General features: G+C 43.1%; 1 protein-coding gene across 1 annotated transcript; it reads right to left on the reverse strand.

Moving 5' to 3' along the window:
- Positions 1 to 40: 40 nt before the first annotated feature.
- PDIA6 (protein disulfide isomerase family A member 6) lies at positions 41 to 15,883 on the reverse strand. The gene is made up of 13 exons (XM_005521859.3): positions 15,793 to 15,883; positions 12,708 to 12,849; positions 11,844 to 11,901; positions 11,073 to 11,199; positions 10,476 to 10,582; positions 8,994 to 9,127; positions 8,467 to 8,581; positions 7,126 to 7,266; positions 5,884 to 5,968; positions 5,716 to 5,788; positions 4,560 to 4,718; positions 2,403 to 2,499; positions 41 to 1,655 (listed from the first exon to the last, which is right to left on the reverse strand). The coding sequence occupies exons 1-13, from the start codon at positions 15,824 to 15,826 to the stop codon at positions 1,587 to 1,589; spliced, it is 1,341 nt and encodes a 446-aa protein (XP_005521916.1). The 5' UTR covers positions 15,827 to 15,883; the 3' UTR covers positions 41 to 1,586.
- Between the last annotated feature and the right edge of the window lie 2,566 nt (positions 15,884 to 18,449).

The following is an 18,449-nucleotide window of genomic DNA, read 5'->3' on the forward strand; positions in this document are numbered from 1 at the left end:
TTATTCATAGTTTTACAAAAACATATTTCAGAGGCAGAGGTACTATGGTAGTATTTATTTTTTTTTGGTAAATTACAAAGATCGAATATCTACTGGACTTAAAATAAAACAATTGATTTGGTGTGGTGGCTAATGGATCTACTAGGTGTACACAGTCCTCTTTTTTCTAACAAAGCAAACTTAAAAAAAATCCAAACAGAAAAAGTAGAAAGAATCAGAGCAAAGCCCAAAGCTCCTTTAATTTAACAAAAGAAAAAACCCAAAAGCTGAAGAGGAAAGATCCTCAAATGTGCTGTGGGACTTACCATAATATGACTTACAGTCCCAAGTACTCATGAGTTTAATTTTTGCAAAGATATTTCAGTTAGCAGTTCCATTACAGCTCATCTGTTGGGGTGATTTAAGAGTCGCAGCACATATGCACAGAATTAGCAGTTACTGCTGGCTGCCCATGGTTCCAGCACTGCCTTTCACGGGGATGAGCTATGGGCAATCTCTTACAGACACCAGATGACAAATATCCGTATTATGTTATTTCCTTGAAAGAAGGGGAATCTTTCAGCTCTTTCATTCATTATTTATAAACAAGCTGATCACATCAGGGTCACTTCACTAGACACCAATATACAAGACATGGAGAGCAATAAAATAATAGTATTTTTATTAAAAAAGCAGCAGTATCCATCCCTATTCACAGTCCTGATTCCCCTTCTAAAGGAAATAGCAATTTCAGATCAAAACAATGCCAGATGGGGAGTGAAGAAATATTACCCAATTTGCTGGAGACAGCACCAGGGTGGTGTTCTGTTAGCACCTGGAAATCCTTATGCCCTAGAACACAGACTAGCTTCATCATTAATCCAGGGGAAAGACCAACTGCTCCCAGCATCTCTCATTACAGCAGCAACCCCACTTCCATTATATTAATGATCTTATGAAGTCTGGCACAAGTAAAGAGAAAGCCCCTGAGAAGGAATAGGAAAAGGAAGACTGAAGAGCAGTTAAACTAAGATTGTCCACCTTACCAGGCTTTAGGCCAAACTGTCAAGATCTCACAGCAAGGAGGTGGTTTAGGACTGCCCTCTGCACAAGCCTCTATTCTACAGTTCACTTTCAAGAGTCATCCAAAATGGGACTGCTTGTACTATGTGCACTTTTCTTACTCTATACAAGACTAACACTGTGTGTCAAAAAATATTTTATTCTTTAATTGAAACAGAAGCTGAGCAGGTTCCACCTCCATGAAAAAAATTACAGTTAAAATTGGTTACACTAACAGCCTCCAGTAACACTCAAACAGCACATTATCAACAAAATAAAACCCAAGATGTTTCAAAGAAATATCCATGTTGTCCTCAAAATATTTGTTACACAGAATACAATCAAGTTTACTGGTTATGACAATTCATAGAATTTCTGCAATGTTTTCTTGAGATGCGTACAGTCCACTGCTGCAGTGCATCCAACAGCACAGTGTGTCATGTGCTACTTCTCCATAAAAAGGCCACTGAAATATCTGTCTGATTGTGATCCAGGCTGCAAACTGCTGCGCAGTCTCTCCCAAGAAAAGAAGTTTCCTGAAGATCTCACAGCTCATCTTTATCCCAGTCATCCAGATCCACATCACTGAGATCAATGTCATCTTCAACTGGAAGCTGTTAAAAAGGGAAAGTTTTGAGTACATGCTTAGAAATGCTTAATGCCAGGAGATCCCCGAGTTGGAAAGATTCTTACTTCATCCTGAGAGTAAAGCTCTCTCCTGTCATCTCTTTCATTCAGAAAACTCCCAAGTGCATTAAGCACAGGACAAGTGATAAGAGTTTAGACTAGAGGGTTGTTTTTTACTAATCAAAATACTCCAGATGAAGGCTATACAAATAAACTGTGTAACAAAAATATACCATATTCCGTGTTTTTATCTATCTGAAGTAGATCAAAGGACTGCAAAAACTGTAAAACTAAAAAACTTTGGTTTACCTTAAGAAGGTAGACTTGGTCACCATGTTATTTATTACACAGGCTTTACCTGACAAGCTTTCTGGCATTAAGACCTTGATGGCAAGATCAGCATATTGCAGAACCCAAGTCTCCACAACACTGGGGTCTTGAATGTATGCACTACCACCTCCCTTAGTCAGCACTGGTAATACATTTCTGCCTCAAGGGATCCAGCTTTCAGATCACATCCTAACAGTTAGGCAGGAACATCTGGTCCACAATGTCAGATGATCAATGTAACATTTGGTCTGCTGGCAGGATTAAGATAATGGGAAACCATCAACACAACTTGCCACCATCTTGTAAGAACAAGAACTTTCACACTGACAGGTGTTAGTTATTCTATCCCATCACTGCTGAACACAGCAACTCCTCAACACTTGCAGAAATGGAGCACCTCTTACCTCACCATCTTTGCCATCCCAAGGTTCAACTGAATGAATTTTGGGGAAAGCTCCACCACCCACTGGTGCTGTAGATCCACGACCAACTGAGAGTTCCCTGAGGAAAAACAAGTAAAGTTAAATTTAAGAAATTCCCCCAACCTCCATCCACCTGGAACAGAGCCTGCTTCAGATAAGGGGAATACAAGCTCAAGATTTCATCTCATTAAGTAGATCTAAACTGTCTGGCTGCAAAAACTTCAAGAAGAAGAAAATCACAGAGCCCTCTAAGCAACATTGAAAATTTATGACTGCATTCAAAGTCATCTGAGATACACCATTTTATATTTCAGCAGTGTAAAAATCACAGATAAGTGCAGCCTCTTTAACAGTTTATCACTTAAGGCAACTCCAAGGGGAGCCTGTAAATCTTGTTCTGGAAGTCACCTGCAAATGTTACTTGCAATCACCAGTGATCTTCTTTAGTGGAGACAGCATCCCTGGGCTCCAAAGGGTACAGGGGTAACCAGCTTTGTTTGAGACACTCCATCCTGAACTTGCTAGTTAGGCTTGCCCAGTAAGCCCAGCAATAAAACCCTGAGGAGCTAATTCCTTTGCATCTTTCAGAGGCAAATAAGAGTAAATTACTACTCCTCCTCAAGTGGAGTTCTCAGTTTTTATGCTTTTCACTGAACTTGCTAGTTAGGCTTGCCCAGTAAGCCCAGCAATAAAACCCTGAGGAGCTAATTCCTTTGCATCTTTCAGAGGCAAATAAGAGTAAATTACTACTCCTCCTCAAGTGGAGTTCTCAGTTTTTATGCTTTTCACAGTACCAGTTTCCATATTTGCAGTAAACACTGCTGAGATTGCCTATTAGATTGCAGAAGCTGCCTACAGCAGCTGAGTGAATGGCCAACCACACCAGCTGTGATTATACTGCTTTCTCTAAGCAACACAGCTGAGTTCAAGTGTCGGGAAGAGATTATTCTAGCAAGTAGAGCTGCATAAGACAATACCAAACCAATTACCTAATGCAATGTAAGCTGTTAAATTGGCTGTTGTGCCCTAGGAGCATCATCCAGCCTCACACAGGAAAGGCTTCACTAAGATGGACTTTATAGACTAAGAAAATTTGCCATGTCTGACAAAGGCAGGCACTTTCATGTGCATTAGTATAAACTATCTGGTATTTCTCTTTTTTCATCTGTATCCTGAATTTAACTTGATGCCCTAAGAATGTTCCTTTTTTTTTGGCATTAAGATGAAAGTCTGATCACTTTCACAGGTAAGAATATAGCACTAATTCCATTAATCCAGTAGGAACTGCATTCAATTAATGCGCTTCTCATGGCAAGGTGAAGAGATGCTGTTGTATTTGCATTTGCTGCCATCCTCCAAGGATAGACATGGAAATAACACTTCTATTGGAAGGTCTCAAGGCCTCTCGCATAACTTATGGCAGCTGATACTTTATGTCCAAGCAGAGTTCCCACTTCACTTAGACCACACTAAAATAACAGTTTAAGTTTAGCTGCTCTGTTTCAGTGCTGCTGCCACATTCTGTCATCCCCTCCGTTTCTTCCATTCTCAGCACTGGCTCTTGCCCAGCTACACAAGAGGCAGTTTCACAGGACTTGTACTGAGCAGTGAGCTATTGACTTTTTGGATGGATTGTTTCACCTCTCCCAATCAATTTATCAAGTGCCAGGAGAATGGAAAGGTGGGAGGGTGAAGACAGGACCAATCTGAATACAAAAGATGAACAGTAACATATACAGCCTCAAGAACTTCAACAGTAACCATTAGAATTCCCAAACTGGGGATATTCCAATTACTAATGACTAGACAGAATGCACCATTTGAATTAAATGGAATTCATTAGTGAGTTATTTCTTAAGTTACCAGAGAATTTTTCAACATCAAAGTCCACTTCTCTTTTCAAATATTGTACTATAACTACCTGTCTAAAGCTAAATGGCCAACTTAATTCTGCACACCACAAAAAGGTAATGACTACTTTACTGCAATCCCCATTGAAACCATTCCCTTACTCCACTGGATTCTTATCTTAATTCTCTTAACTGTGCAAGTCTTGTCTGATGTAGGAGAGTCTGCTTGTGGTCTAAAGAGTTATAGCCCCAGATACAGAAAGACTTAAGTCACTTAAAGATTTCATACCTGAGAAACTCATTAATCCCTTGCTCACTGAACGATCCTTTCAGAAGGGCAAATTTCATCTTCCGAGCATTAACAGCTGCCATTGCTGGATACCCAAAGCCTCCAATCCCCAGAGAGCTCTCAAGATCTGACTGAGCACCTGCTTCTGTCCACAGCCACCTTAAGGAAAAGATGAAATAAAAAATTAACAATGAGGATAGGCACTACAATAATTTTCAAATCACATATCCTGCAACCTTGCAGAGTTCAAGTGAGGCTCTGTATTGCCCTTGACACTTTCAAAATCAGCAGGGAAAAGGAGAGTCCTGATCTTGAACCTTGCAACAGAAGAAAGCCCCCTCTCAGCAGCACCTCTAGGCCAGTCCCACCCACACAGCCACCAAAAGCTGGGTAAGAACAGCCACTAAACACAGTGCAGGGGAAGAACTATGTTAGCAACCTGAACACACTGCTACACTTAGCCAGTATTAAGGAGAAGGTTTAAAAGTACTCAAGTCACAGATCTAATGATTACAAAGTCCTGGCCAAATATCACTAAGGAGGATTTCTAGCTAAGGACACTCAGTTCCTCTCATCTTAGCATGTCCCCTGAGGAACCTCCGGAATAAGCCAATCTCAGCATTTTCCCCCTGGCTTTCATGCAATTTTGCTCCTCTTCACAGCAGTCAGTGTGACAGGAACAGCTTTCACTTTCCTGAGAAGTCCCAGAGATCCTAACCAGCACCTGAGAGGAGTAAAGGCATAGCCTGCTGGTCTGTTTCTAGAGCATGAAACATGTTAATAAACTGCAATTTACTTGGGGTTTTTTGCGAATTCAACAGTCACACTGGCAGACTCACCAACCCGTGAAAGATGGTAAAAGAAACCTCCCTAAAATACTTCAGTGCTCAGGACAAGAATAAGAGATGCTTAATTTCATTAATGCTTAGGTATCACTTGTAAATGCAGAATTTGAGAGGTGGATGAAAATAAAAAAAAGGGCCATTTTAAAGTCACAGTATTCCCTTCTCTAGTAATTAGTGGAATACCAAAACATGCTACCCTGAACAAGGAACAACTCTTTCTGTTGCTAAACAGGTATCATACAAATTTTATCCCATTTCCCCCAGAAATGCTCACATCTTTTCCAAGATTACCAGTGGACAATAAGACTTACCCCCACATTTTCTTTTTGTATTTTTCAGCCATTTTTAACATGACATCCAGGTAAGAATTTCTCCCTGAAGCTCCTGTTCATTAAACAGAATTGGACAAATTAAAAAACACAACTACATGCTTTAAGCGACAAATTCATACAGAAGTCAGCTTGCTTATATGTGTGTACCTGTGTCAAGAATATGAGGCAGGACAGAAATGATGCAGAGCTGATGAGCATCACAGGTACTCTTCAGAACATCCTCACTAATTATCTAGAAGAAAGCAGTAGAAAGTCAGTGAGAATAAGACCTGGTTCTTCAGTTGTGACTGTACTTCCCTCCAACAGCCTAATAACGCCATCCTGCAAGGTAGTAAGCATTGAAACAACTTGATACAAAAGCTTACAAGTCTCTTCTACTTCACCAGTCCCCCAGTACAAGAGTAATTTACAGAGTTCACAAGATGATCTGTTGAGAGTTGCAGCAACAGGAAACTATGCAGTAGCAAATTAGGCCTACAGAAGGCACAGTCAGATGTCACCTCTCGCTCAAAATCACTGTTCTTGCTCAAGGCTGGAAAAAGCAGCCCCAGGCCCATGCAAATGCCTGCGAGCACAAGGAGAGCCAGCAGAGGCAACCTTTGCTATGGATGAGAATGTTCAAGCAACAGTTACAGCAACACTGGTTTTGTGGGATCTGTCTCAAAAATGGATTCATCAGTGGTCTCCAACCTTTGATTGTGCATCCCACTAGTAAATAAATTTATAAGCATGCAGCCTCTGATATAATCAATTATATGATTAATATTATATTTAATATATATTGCTGTATTAATATTAGAAAACATAGAAGGATAAGAAAGATGAAATAAGCACCATATAAAAATATCTTTATGTTTATTAATAGTACAGATTTTATTTTTTTTTCCTTCCTGTATCCCAATAGACTGTCTTGCATGCACCTCACTTTGGAGACAAGCGATCACCATTTCAAATCTACCAATAGCAAGCTGAAAAAAGAAGTCACCTGGCAGAGGGTGGAGTTTTTTGGACAACAAGCAAAACTCATCTCTTAATGGAAAGCTTGCAAATGACAAGGCCCTGCCCTTTTATTGTAAAAAAAGAGATGGGGCACAGAACTCAACTTTTCCACTCATTCCGCAGGAGCAGATTCAGATACCCTGGCACCATCCTGTCAATGCCTTCACTGTATCAAATTTGATCATCTTCCAGAAAACAACAAATTGATTATAGAAATGAACATTCAGCTTTTTGCTATTCAAAGCTTGTCATCCTTTACTTTCTGGGACAAAATAGCGCAGAAGCACCACACTTAGGTGTGGTTTATTTACAGTTCATATAGACCTGTAAAAACTGCTTCCAAGAAAGAGTATGATGCAAAAGCAGTTTGAGAAAATGATGCATAGGTACCTCCAGGAGCTCAGGCGGTGGTGCATTATCAGAAAACAGATCCAGAGCACGAGCAATGATATCAGATCTAGTTCTCCCACCATCATAATCAACAGGGTCTTCTCCTTTCTGGAAGATTTTAATGGTGGGAAATCCACGAATCTGCAAGACAAATTTAAACCATCAGCTCCTGATATTTATGGTGGAAAATATTTGATGTCCTCTATCCTAAGAGCAAGGGAGGAGATTCAACATCTTCGTGTCTCACATGTTCTGACTCAACTTGAATTTTGTAGCTTCCTACCTTTGGAACAATTCAAAACAAGGTTAACGTACACTAAAATGCTGCTTTGGGCTTTTGGCCTGATGAACCAGCTTTGGTTTCATCTCAATTTAGATGCACCAAGCACTTCAGGTTTAAGCACCATGAAGACTATCTTTACCTCTGACACCAATTAAAAATTAATTTCCTGGTTTGTCTGGGGGTGGAAAACACTGGCCAGACACGGCAGCAAGAGCACCGTAGCTCCTTCGGCTACACTTCCTCTAAGTCTTGCTCAGTGTTCCCTCTACATTGTCAGCCATGTGCACTTAGAGGGAAATTATGCAGCACACTGTAAGGTATGTGGACTGTCCTAAAAATTCAAGAGTATCTGTAGGTTTTTCAAGCAAGGCAGACACCCTGGTTCAGAAGCCAGCACGGTGGCCCCCCTTGGCCACTCGGACCATTCTACCCACAAGACATCAATGTGATGGATGGCGAAGCAATGGCGTTTATTGCAGGGGAATTTAACATTTTATAGCCTGGGGTCACTGTGTTACTCCCATCTGCTTACATCACACCTAGGTGCTATTGGCTAATTGCAGAAGGTTTTACTATCCTAATAGAGACGGGGTCTGCTAACTTTCCGTTACATCCCGGTGTCTTCCGCTCCGCTATACCCTAGACTACAACAAGTATCCACTCTCTTTTGGTGAGCAACACACCTGATCTGGGCAGCTGATATTGTCAGAGTGATCTCTGATAACTGGGATCACTCCAAGTGTTCCAGAGATGCCCAACTAGCCTACAGTCTCAAGAAAGAGACCTCTCACTCCAGATGATAAAGGTATACAAGAAATTATGGAAATAAATAGTCTTTCTTCTCAGCAACATCCAGAGTAATTCTTTTCCTCTTTCTCCATTTATGTTGTTACTGACATTCATTAATTATTTGTGGTTAATAAACTGAATGTATCACTTTTTTTTAGCACAAAACATTTAAATGCTACCAGATTGAGGAACAGTTCAGTAAGGATTGAAGAGAAATCTGACTTGGAAGAGATGGAAAGGAAATTTTAACCACTGCAGAGCACACTCACCCCATATCGGCTTGCCAGCACCTGATTGACTGTTGCATCTACTGCAGCCAGCTTTACTTTTCCTTTTGTTTGTTCCTTCACCTCAGTGGCAGCAGCTGCCCATTCTGGCTCCAGGCTGAAAAACAGAGTATAAGTGCCCTAAGCTCTCTCAGAGCTAACAAAAGTATACCACAATTCAACATTATGTAGCATGTTTTACTCAAGAAAAAGTCTCATGCTGAGAATGCTGACAGCTAAGAGGGTTATCCAAAGAAGACTGATGTCCTTCATCTGAAGGAATGAAAAGTTTTATATTATTCACAGAACTTATTTCTACTAATAACTGGGAATTTCACTGCTAAGGAGGAGTGCAGCCAGAGCAGCACTAAGGAGCCCTGAGCAGAAACCCACAAGTTTTTGTTAGATCATCTTACAAAAAAACTCACTTCTGGTATACTAGGGATGCAAGGTCTCTTTTAGGGGATTAAAGGTATTACACAAAACAGGCAATAACAGGAACTATACTGTTAAAGTAAAACCTCATTTACTTTTTGCAGTGCCCACACCATGGGGCATAGAACTCCACCATCCACACATCGTCACTATTTATGACATTCTTATCAAAGCTGTCATCAGTCAGCTCAATCACATCCTTCTTATCTCCACCTCCACTCTCCCGGCTCTGTAAGAAACAAACAGATGCTCATGTAAGAAGTAACCAAAACTGGTCTCCCACACAGGCCAACTCCCGTGTGTGTCACATTGAACCAAATGATCTTTATTTGTGCAAGATACAAAACAGGCAATGTTAGGTCATACAACTTTCCCTTTTTAAATCTGACAGTACACACAGCCTACTCCCCACAGTATTTTCAAGACACAGCAAATGAACCCTCTCTTGAATGAAGAGAAATTGGGACAAACTAACTACCAAGATGTGGGAACACTTTTTCAGTTCCTCATGCACTAATCTGAACAAAGTGCTCCCCCCCACCATCTGGAACCAAGTCCTGGTTTCAAGGTAAAACAAATATGTGGTGTGCAATACACACAACAGGGTACAGTCCAGGTCTTCTATGTGGCCACTCTGAGGATGTCAGACTGTACTTGCACCACGACTCAGAAACAGGAGTAGGAGTTGGAAGCTTTTCAATCTACCATCAGGGAGAAATCTGGCAAGCCAACTTCAGAAAAACACTACCAAATTAAAGAATCTTAATCTGTCTAATTTAGATTAGACAAATGGTACCTGAACCACCTGGAGAATGGGGCTAACAGAACCCCAAAGCTCAAAGGGAGATGCATCTGGAGAGTAACAGTCCCATACACCAGTATACACTGAGAACTGACTAGCTGGAAAGCAACTTTTCAAAGAGGAACATGAGTGTCCTGGTGGACAAGCTGAACATGAGCCAGCACTGCAATCCTGTGGCAAAGGTAGTCATCAGCCTCCTAAGCTGCACTAGGCAGAGTTGCCAGAAGGTGTGTAAGGAGGCAGTATTTTCTTCTGCTCAGCACAATGTGGAGTGCTGGATCTAGGCTCCCCTATAGAATAGGCATGCACACACTGGAGCAAGTCCAGCCAACAGTCAGTACTGATTAAGGGCTTTGAGCATCTGACACGTGATGAGAAAGTACTGGAGAGTAAAGAAAACAAAGTCAGGTTCTTCACTGCAACAAGAAAAAGAAGGGACAAAATTGAAACACAAGAAATACCATTCTATTATTCTATAACCTATAACATAAGAGGAAAGATTTCTACTGTGAACACAGTCAAACACTGGAATAGGTTGACTGGAGAATGCAGTCTATTTGGAGTCTGTTCTTGGATATACAACTTTAAGGGACACAGCCCTGAGCAATTTGCTCCAGCTGGCCCTGCACTGTGCAGGGCACCTGGACTAGATAAAACTCCAGACACCCCTTCCAATTCTGTGACTGAGTTGGTGTCTCCCCCAACAGTTGGGAGCTTTGATCTCCCATACAAGGCAGTCTCCACCTGAAAAACAAACTCACATTCCCTCAAATACCTGTTTTCCAGAACTGTATCCTCCACTTCTGCCACTCAGACGTTCTTTCACCAGGGACCGAAGAGCACTTAGAGCAGCATCAACAATAGCGTCACTTGTCCTCCCACCTGCAGTGCAGCAAAATAAGTGATCAAACCATCAAAAGGCCAAGTTTAAGGTATGCTCCTAACTTAATTACAAACTTAATCCTCCCTCATCCTAATGAACTTTCAGGAAAAGCAGAACCGGGCTATGAGTGGTACAGTATTAGTGGTGGGACATCTGACTTAAGCAGCAAGACTGACTTCACTACACCTTTTCATTACCTGGCTTTTCTGACGAGGAGTGACTATAGCAACCTTCAAATAAACAGGAAGAAAGGAATAATTCCTTGAAACTCCCTATCAAGCTCCAACAATTATGACCTGCAGGTGGGACTGTTAGACAATGCTAAGATATACACAATTTGGTCAAACCACTCCCACACATCTGTCTCTCCATTACTACAAGCAATAGACAGGAAGGAAAAACCACATAACACAGCATTAACAGCCACCATGATTATTGCATTCAGGGAAGTTTTTAGGCATGCAACATCTAAAAATTCATTGCATTTACCCTGATAATCCTCTGCTTTGTTTTTGTTGGCTCCAAATATCTTGATAGTTGGAAATCCTCTGACTCCATACTGTCCACCCAAGGACTGATGTTTATCTGCATCCACTGCACCCACTTTCACTACACCCTACCGAAAAAACCCAAAACATTACATCCAAGACTTCTACAGCAATTTAAGACCTTTTGTACTCTATGCTGGGGGCATAAGGGAAGGGGGAAGAGAGAGGGGAAGTTACTAGGACTACAATAGAACAGAGGTGCTTTACCCCGCAAGCATTAGGCTACAGAACACTATAAATGTCCACTTCTTTCTTCAGCATGACAAAATAAATTTTGAATTCTTTGGGCTATTATTTAGTTGGGTTTTTTGGTTTGGTTTTCTAAGAAGGAGAATAAATATATTTCACATAGGCAAGAGTTTAGCTAATCACAACATGACTAATTTTTCTGTAAGTAAAAAAAAAATAGTCAACACCAATGGCTTACAAAGCTCTTTTCATTCCTAGAGAATAGTAATGGGAATTCACAGGGACAGAATTGACTTTCTTCCTCTACAATTCAATGGCTTCTTTTAAAAATAATACAACAAAGCAAACCAAACAAAAATACTGAGTTATCAAGTGCCTGAATAACACTTTTCTGGCTGGACAAATATGATTAAAGTGGTAATGGTTGTAAGGACCAAACCACTCCACATTCCCAATCCAGATGTCAAAAAGCCAAACTCTCTTTAATCCACTTCCACAAGCACATTTGAAAAGCTAAACTTACTTTTAAAGCTGTTGCTGCTTTCTTCCACTCAGGGGTTAGCCTTTGACAATGACCACACCTTTTGGGGAAAAAAAGAAAAAACAAGCAACAAAAAATGGCAAATGTCATTCAGATCTTACAACTATTTCACAGTCACAGCAAACTGTAGGAGACTGAGGATTTACTCATTAAGAAGAAGAGAGCCTGTGCCACAAGATCATACCATCTCTCAGACTTCTGAAGAACAACCTCCACAAGAGGCACACCAAGGCTCCCCTTAAACCTCTTAATCCAGACAAACTCAAGCTGTGGCAACAAAAGGCCACTTTTTCCAGAATGTGGAGCTTCAGATGGCAATATCACAGAGGATTTGTACAAAGATAGAATATACATATCACCAGAATTTAAATGGAATAGACTCCACACTCTGGACCTGAGCAGAACAGGAGACAAAGGATGCTAAATTAAGGTGCACAAAGCCATTATTTTTACATGGAAATTGGAAATTTTAAGTGTGAATTCAGATCTGTGCTTTCACATCAGAATTAGGCTCAGAAACACAGAAGTGAGGGACTTACTTACCTACTGAACTTCAGCCATTTTTAACACTAATTTAACCAGAAAAAATCCAGTAGAAAAATGGCATAGGTTTTGCTACCAGGCTCCATTTGGCAATTTGAAATGCCAAGTTCTGCCTCTTTTCCTCATGAAAATATTTAAAGCAGGAATCCCAAGTACAGCTATTTTGCTAGTCATGAGGCCATCAATAACTGTGCTGCCAACAACTGAATGAAACCTTGAGCTGATCAGCAGCAGATTCCAGTGCCCTCATCTGTGCTGCTCCTCTGTCATAAGATCAAGCAAGTACACAGCTGTAGTTCTTACCATGGGGCATAGAACTCCACAAGCCACAGGCTCTCGCTCTGAATGACCTCCTTGTTGAAGTTAGTTGGTGTGAGCTCTATCACATCATCACTGGCTGAATATAAACCGTTAACTGCCAGGAAAAATGTGCAGCTCACTGTGCCTACAAGGAAAAGAAAAGACATCAGCAGTCCTGTTGAACATTTACGTCTCTCCTGTTGCCATGGCTAAATCATTTCCCCACTCTTCACAAATCAGCAGTGGTGGGAAGGGATTCCAGTTAGACCACATCAAAAAGGAAATTAACACAAGATATATGCTCTCCCTCCTTGCTTAAAACATGATTTCATAGGATCATGTAAAATAATGTTTCTGCCTAAAGCTACCTGGAGTTACGCCACTCCTGCTATGGCTCTTCAGAGAGACTTGTGTCAAAGCCCCTACCCTAACTCCTGCTGGTTAACTACACCACCAGAACTTCTGCAGGGATCCCCAATATCAGATATGTTTTCTTTCAGTTCTTAGAAACTCCTAAGCCAGTTGTTCAAACCTCTTGCACAGCAGGCACTCAAACACACCTTTTATAGGACCACATCACACAGGACTATCCCAACTAGGCTTGGCACAGTTACACTAACTTTGCCGTAGTAGTGCATCATTCTTGCTCATGAGGATCTTAGTCTACCATTGACTTAAGTCTTTAGGAACAGACTGGAGAACAACAGCTAAATCTCTCTGATTAACAATTCAAGCACCCTGAGAATGCTAAAAAAATAACATTAAAAGACAGAAGGAAATTGTTTTCTCTTATGGCTTTGTACTTCTGATAATTTCTGGAACTTATTATTTCTTGAGACTTAGTACATAAAACCTCATCATCCTTCCTTCTACCTAGTCAGGGAGATTGAGAGATGACAAGCATTTCTGTAACAAAATCTACCCTGCAAAAGACTTTTCTTAATCCACTAAAGACTGGAGGGAGTAAGAGCTCAGACACCGAAGTTAGAACCAGACATAAAAAAGCTTTGCTGCAAGTGGATAATAATTTGAACGGGAAGCTGCACATTCTCTCTCAAGACTCAACATGAGAGAAAAACAGGTCAATGATGCAGAAACTCTACAGCACATACTATACAGACTATACAGCATCACCTACACTTTATCAGTCCCACACAGTAAAAGCCAGTTTCATTACCCCTATTTTGCAGGAGAGTGAGGCTGACAGACATAACCTCTTCCAGGTTACTCAAGCAGAGATCAGGACTAAATTGGCACACTATAAACCAGTGCCCCTCTCTGCTGCACCACTACCCAATCCTAATGGTTTCTTCTAGCAAAAGGACCCAACCCTTTTCTTCTGGTGATCAAAATCGGTTTCCACCACCAGCTGTACGTGTTAGACTGGCTCTGTCTCTTCATTACACCCATACACAAGCAGCACTTTGTCAGCATTGATCAACTGACTTCCAAGGCGATCTGAGGCTGTCACAGCATGTTACAGTGCCCTAGCAGTAGCAGATGCTGCTGGGGTAGAGTAAGAAAATAATGTAAAACCTCATTGAATGTTACAGTCACGCTCAAGAGAAAAAAACCTCTAGAGAGAATGAGACCATTAAATTGAAATCAGTATATTCTTGCTTCACCTTTTAGGTGATCTCTGGCAGAATACATTCAGAAGACAGAGTTCACTCAGCCACTTCTGTCCCTTAAAAGACAGAAGTTCTAGCTTATGTAAATACATCTGCTAAAGAGAACTCACAAAAGAAAGTACATGGTGAAATTCACCTAGTCCCCCACCACTGCATTTTTTTAAAACTATGAGTCATGAATTGATGGCATAACTTTCCTTTCTATAGTAAAACAGTCAAGGTTTAATTCAACTTCAGCAAAGAAAAGGATCGTTTTCCTACAAGCATCAAGTCAGATAAATGCAAATCTGCCCTTGTTATTAAGGAAAAAAAGAAATAGATAACCCGATTTCAAAAGTTGTTTTCGAATGTAAGCAAATCACACAGAAGCATCAATAAACCAGCTAAGGCAGCTCCATATTGGTATTACTAGTGCTAACTGAACCGCAGAGTTGCAAGTCGGGAGATCCATTGAAAAAAAAAAAGCTTTTGTCACGGGATGATGACGATTCTGTGGATTTCCTCCTACAGTTACCCCCATCCTGCAGCAGTGCTCGGTGTGCCGAGGCCCACACATCCCTGCACACGTGCGCTCGTCGAGCCACAGCCTGGGGCAGAGCTCCCGGCACCTTCGGCATGTCCATCGAAGGGCCCGAGTGGGAATCGTCTACTGATTCCTCCGGCACACAAGAGGCAGTAGCAGGGGCAGGGGAACACCAGCCCCCCTCGGAACCCTCCGTTTGATCTCGGTCACTGCTCTCTTTCTGCCCTCAAAGCACCAGATCGCAAGGCAGGGCAGCCAGGCACCCACAACACCGCCGCTTACTCAAATCACTCGAACCAAAGAAGGTCTTTGATTAGGGTGAGAGATAAACATTTTTTTTTATTTATTTTTTTTTTTCTGCTGGAATCTTTAAGATCTCTCTACGTGTGCTTCGCTAACCCACCGAGCAACCCCCGCCCCCGCGGCACAGACCGGCCACAGCCGGACCGCGACTGCGAGCGCTGCCCCCACAGAATCAGTGGGGTTGGAAAAGCCCTCTGCGATGAAGTCCAGCCCATACCCGATCGCCACCCCTCTGTCAAACAGACCATGGCACTGAGTGTCGCGTCCAGTCTTTCCTTAAACACTTTTAGGGACGGTGACTGCACCACCACCCCGGGCAGCCCGATCTAACAGCTAATCACCCTATGTGTGAGGAAATTAGTTCTAATGTCCAATCTAAACCTCCCGTGGCGCAGCTTAAGACTATATCCTCTAGTCCTAGTGCCTGGGAGAAGAGGCTGATCCCCACCTGGCTACAACCTCCTTTCAGGAGGCTCTCCGCTCCTCCCGCCGGCCCGTAGAGGGGCCGCACGGCCCCAGGCCCCACTCCCTCCCGCCGCGACGGGGCCCGCAAAGCCGGGGAAAGGGAAGTCACGTCCCGCCGTGTCCCGCTACCCCCTCAGGCCGCCCCCCGGGCCCCCACGGCTCCTACCCCACCACAGCCGGCCCGCGCCGCGCACCCCCATGGCTGCCCCGCTCCCTCGGCTGCCGCCGCCGCCACGGCCTGCGCGCCCCGCCCCGGCCCGCCCCGCCGGCGCCACGCGCCCCGCCGTGGCCGCCGCGCATTGGCCGCGCCGGGGCCCGGGCAGCGCCGCAGCCAATGGGGAGCGGCCGCGCCAGCTGCTGCTGTGGCGCGCGGGGGGCTGGGGAGGCGCTGAGGGGCGGAGGAGGAAGAGGAGGAGGCGGAGGGCGGCGACTAGGCAGGGCAGGGCAGGGCAGGGCATAGCATAGCAGGGCAGGGCACGGCACGGCACGGCACGGCGGGGCAGGGCAGGGCGGGGCAGGGCAGGGCGGGGCAGGGCGGGGCAGGGCAGGGCAGGGCACGGCACGGCACGGCACGGCACGGCACGGCGGGGCAGGGTGGGGTTGGGTTAGAGACTCGGAGCTGCCGGGGGCGCGACCGTGGTGCAGGTGGCCCTGGTCAGCTCTGGTGCTCCCGGGAAAGCTCCCTCAGTTTGCTTTCAGCAATTTTTTGGGATCTTGCCCTGTCCAGGGCGCCCTCAGCCGCTCCCGCCTCAGCGCTGGCGGCTGCCCGGGTCTGGGCCAGAACCGCGCAGGCCTTCAGGGAGAAGGAAGGCATGCCAGGGATCTGTCCTGTTAGGTGGCCGAGTTGCTTTGCTACAGCCTCCGTGAAAGCCAAAGCATGGATCTAGATCTGGAAAAAAAAAAAAAATAAAAAAAAATTCAAGTATCAAGCTCGCCTGTTGAAGTTAGAAATTAGCCGGCTGCGTGTGCTGCAGTCTGGGGGAATACAAGCAGCGGGAGGGGAGTGGTGCGTGCTGGTGAAAAGGACAATTAAACCCCGGGTAACCTGCTTGCATCTGACAGACGCTTGGAAAATTGGGTCCAGCAGCACAACTTGTAGGTGGCTTTTTAGTATGAAAAGTCAGCATCCCAGTTCAAAAACACGAGAAATGACTGATTCGAAAAGCTGGTATTTCGCTGCCCTCCCCCCCCACCCCCCCCCGCCCCAAGACTCCACATTGCAGGTGGGCCCTAGGGCTTGGGGCTATATCTTTGGCACAGATCCAGATAAAGGCTTTTGAAGAGCTAGGATTACACGATTAAGTGAGTTTTATAGTGTAGTAATGGTGGCTGAATTTAACGTACCATTAGAATAGATCTTTTCAGCAGCTGGATCTGAAGCTGTCTAAATTTTATCGCCATCCACATCCCCAGTACATCATGCTCACATATAGCACTTTACAGTACGGTTCAGTCCTGTCTTTTGAGAGAATGAAGTTGTTAGCATGGTAAGAACAGACGGCTGTTTTCACCCTCAAGTTTTTTCAGAAATGGGGACACACAGACACCTGAAATAAACATTTTAATGAGGATGGCTACAAAATACTGATGTCTTGGCATTTCCATCTGTAAAAGGGCAGGCTGCTGAGCAGACGGGTTCAGGTTTGTGACTTTTGGTAGACCTTAAGACAAAACATGTCTATTATTTTATTGATTCCTAAAGCAAACGGGAGCTGCTTTGCAGACCATCAGTGAGTATTTCTCAAAAGTGTCTCGTACTTTCCACTAGTATGGTGAAAAAACTAAACAGATGTCAGGGCACTATTGAGCAATTAGCATGATGTTAACTCCAGGTAAAATTCTCAAACCCAGAAATCATTAAAGAATCGTTTCCTGGCATGTAAATTGGCAGAGAAAATTGAGAATTGGAGGTGAGGGGAGAGTATGGCTAAAAGAAGATTCTGCATAAAGATAAAAGTGATTTCGTTTCCACGGGTGTCTGCTACAGTAAATTGAATTGTTGTATTTAACACTTCTGTAGCACTGAGAAGCATGTGTTAAAGTACTTATTGCCAAATAAGAACTTTTTAAGACAAATTTTTACTGCCTCATCAAATTCCTGGTGAGTTCTGCAGGAAATGGTTCTACAGGAACAGTTCAACATTTTTATTTGTGTTCTGGAAATATGATGCATAAGATAGTGCCAATAAAAACCTGCACCATGACAAATATTAGTCAAGTGATAGATAACAATGGAAACAGGGAAATGATAGAGGCTATGTGATAAATGCATTGCCTTCAGACAAAATGCATTAAGGGTGGTAATGAGCTTGCGTGGGGCTTTACTATCTCAGTGAAGACAGTGCTTGAATGGAATTTCGACAGAGATTTAGATGCCGTTTCTCCATTGCAGCATGAACTTTGATGTATTAGTGCCAAAAAGTCTCATGTGACTTGTGATACATACAAGGGAGAATAAAGATACTTTGTCTGCAGAGGTTAATGAGAGAAGTTATTGAGTCTACATTTAAAGATAGGTAGAAATTTGCAGGGACAGGATTAGAAGGTACTGCAGATTTCCAAGATCAGCAGGCTGATGAGGATATTGTTCCATATATGAGCCTGTGACACCTCATGGATGCATGCAGGGGAGCCAGCTGACACCAAACCTGAGATCGGTTACCAGAGAAAGGAAATGCTGTGTTTGAAGAACAGTTGTATATGACACTGAGATAATCAAGATTATAAATGTAACAAATAACCTTGTATTCTGGGGGTCTTGCCTGGTTCCTGCCTTGGCAGATGAGTATAAGGAGTGTAACACAGAGACATTCTGACTTTACA

Source organism: Pseudopodoces humilis, chromosome 3 (assembly GCF_049639895.1).
Source record: "Pseudopodoces humilis isolate 2021_Gansu_Grassland_sample_001 chromosome 3, ASM4963989v1, whole genome shotgun sequence".
NCBI lineage: Eukaryota > Metazoa > Chordata > Aves > Passeriformes > Paridae > Pseudopodoces > Pseudopodoces humilis.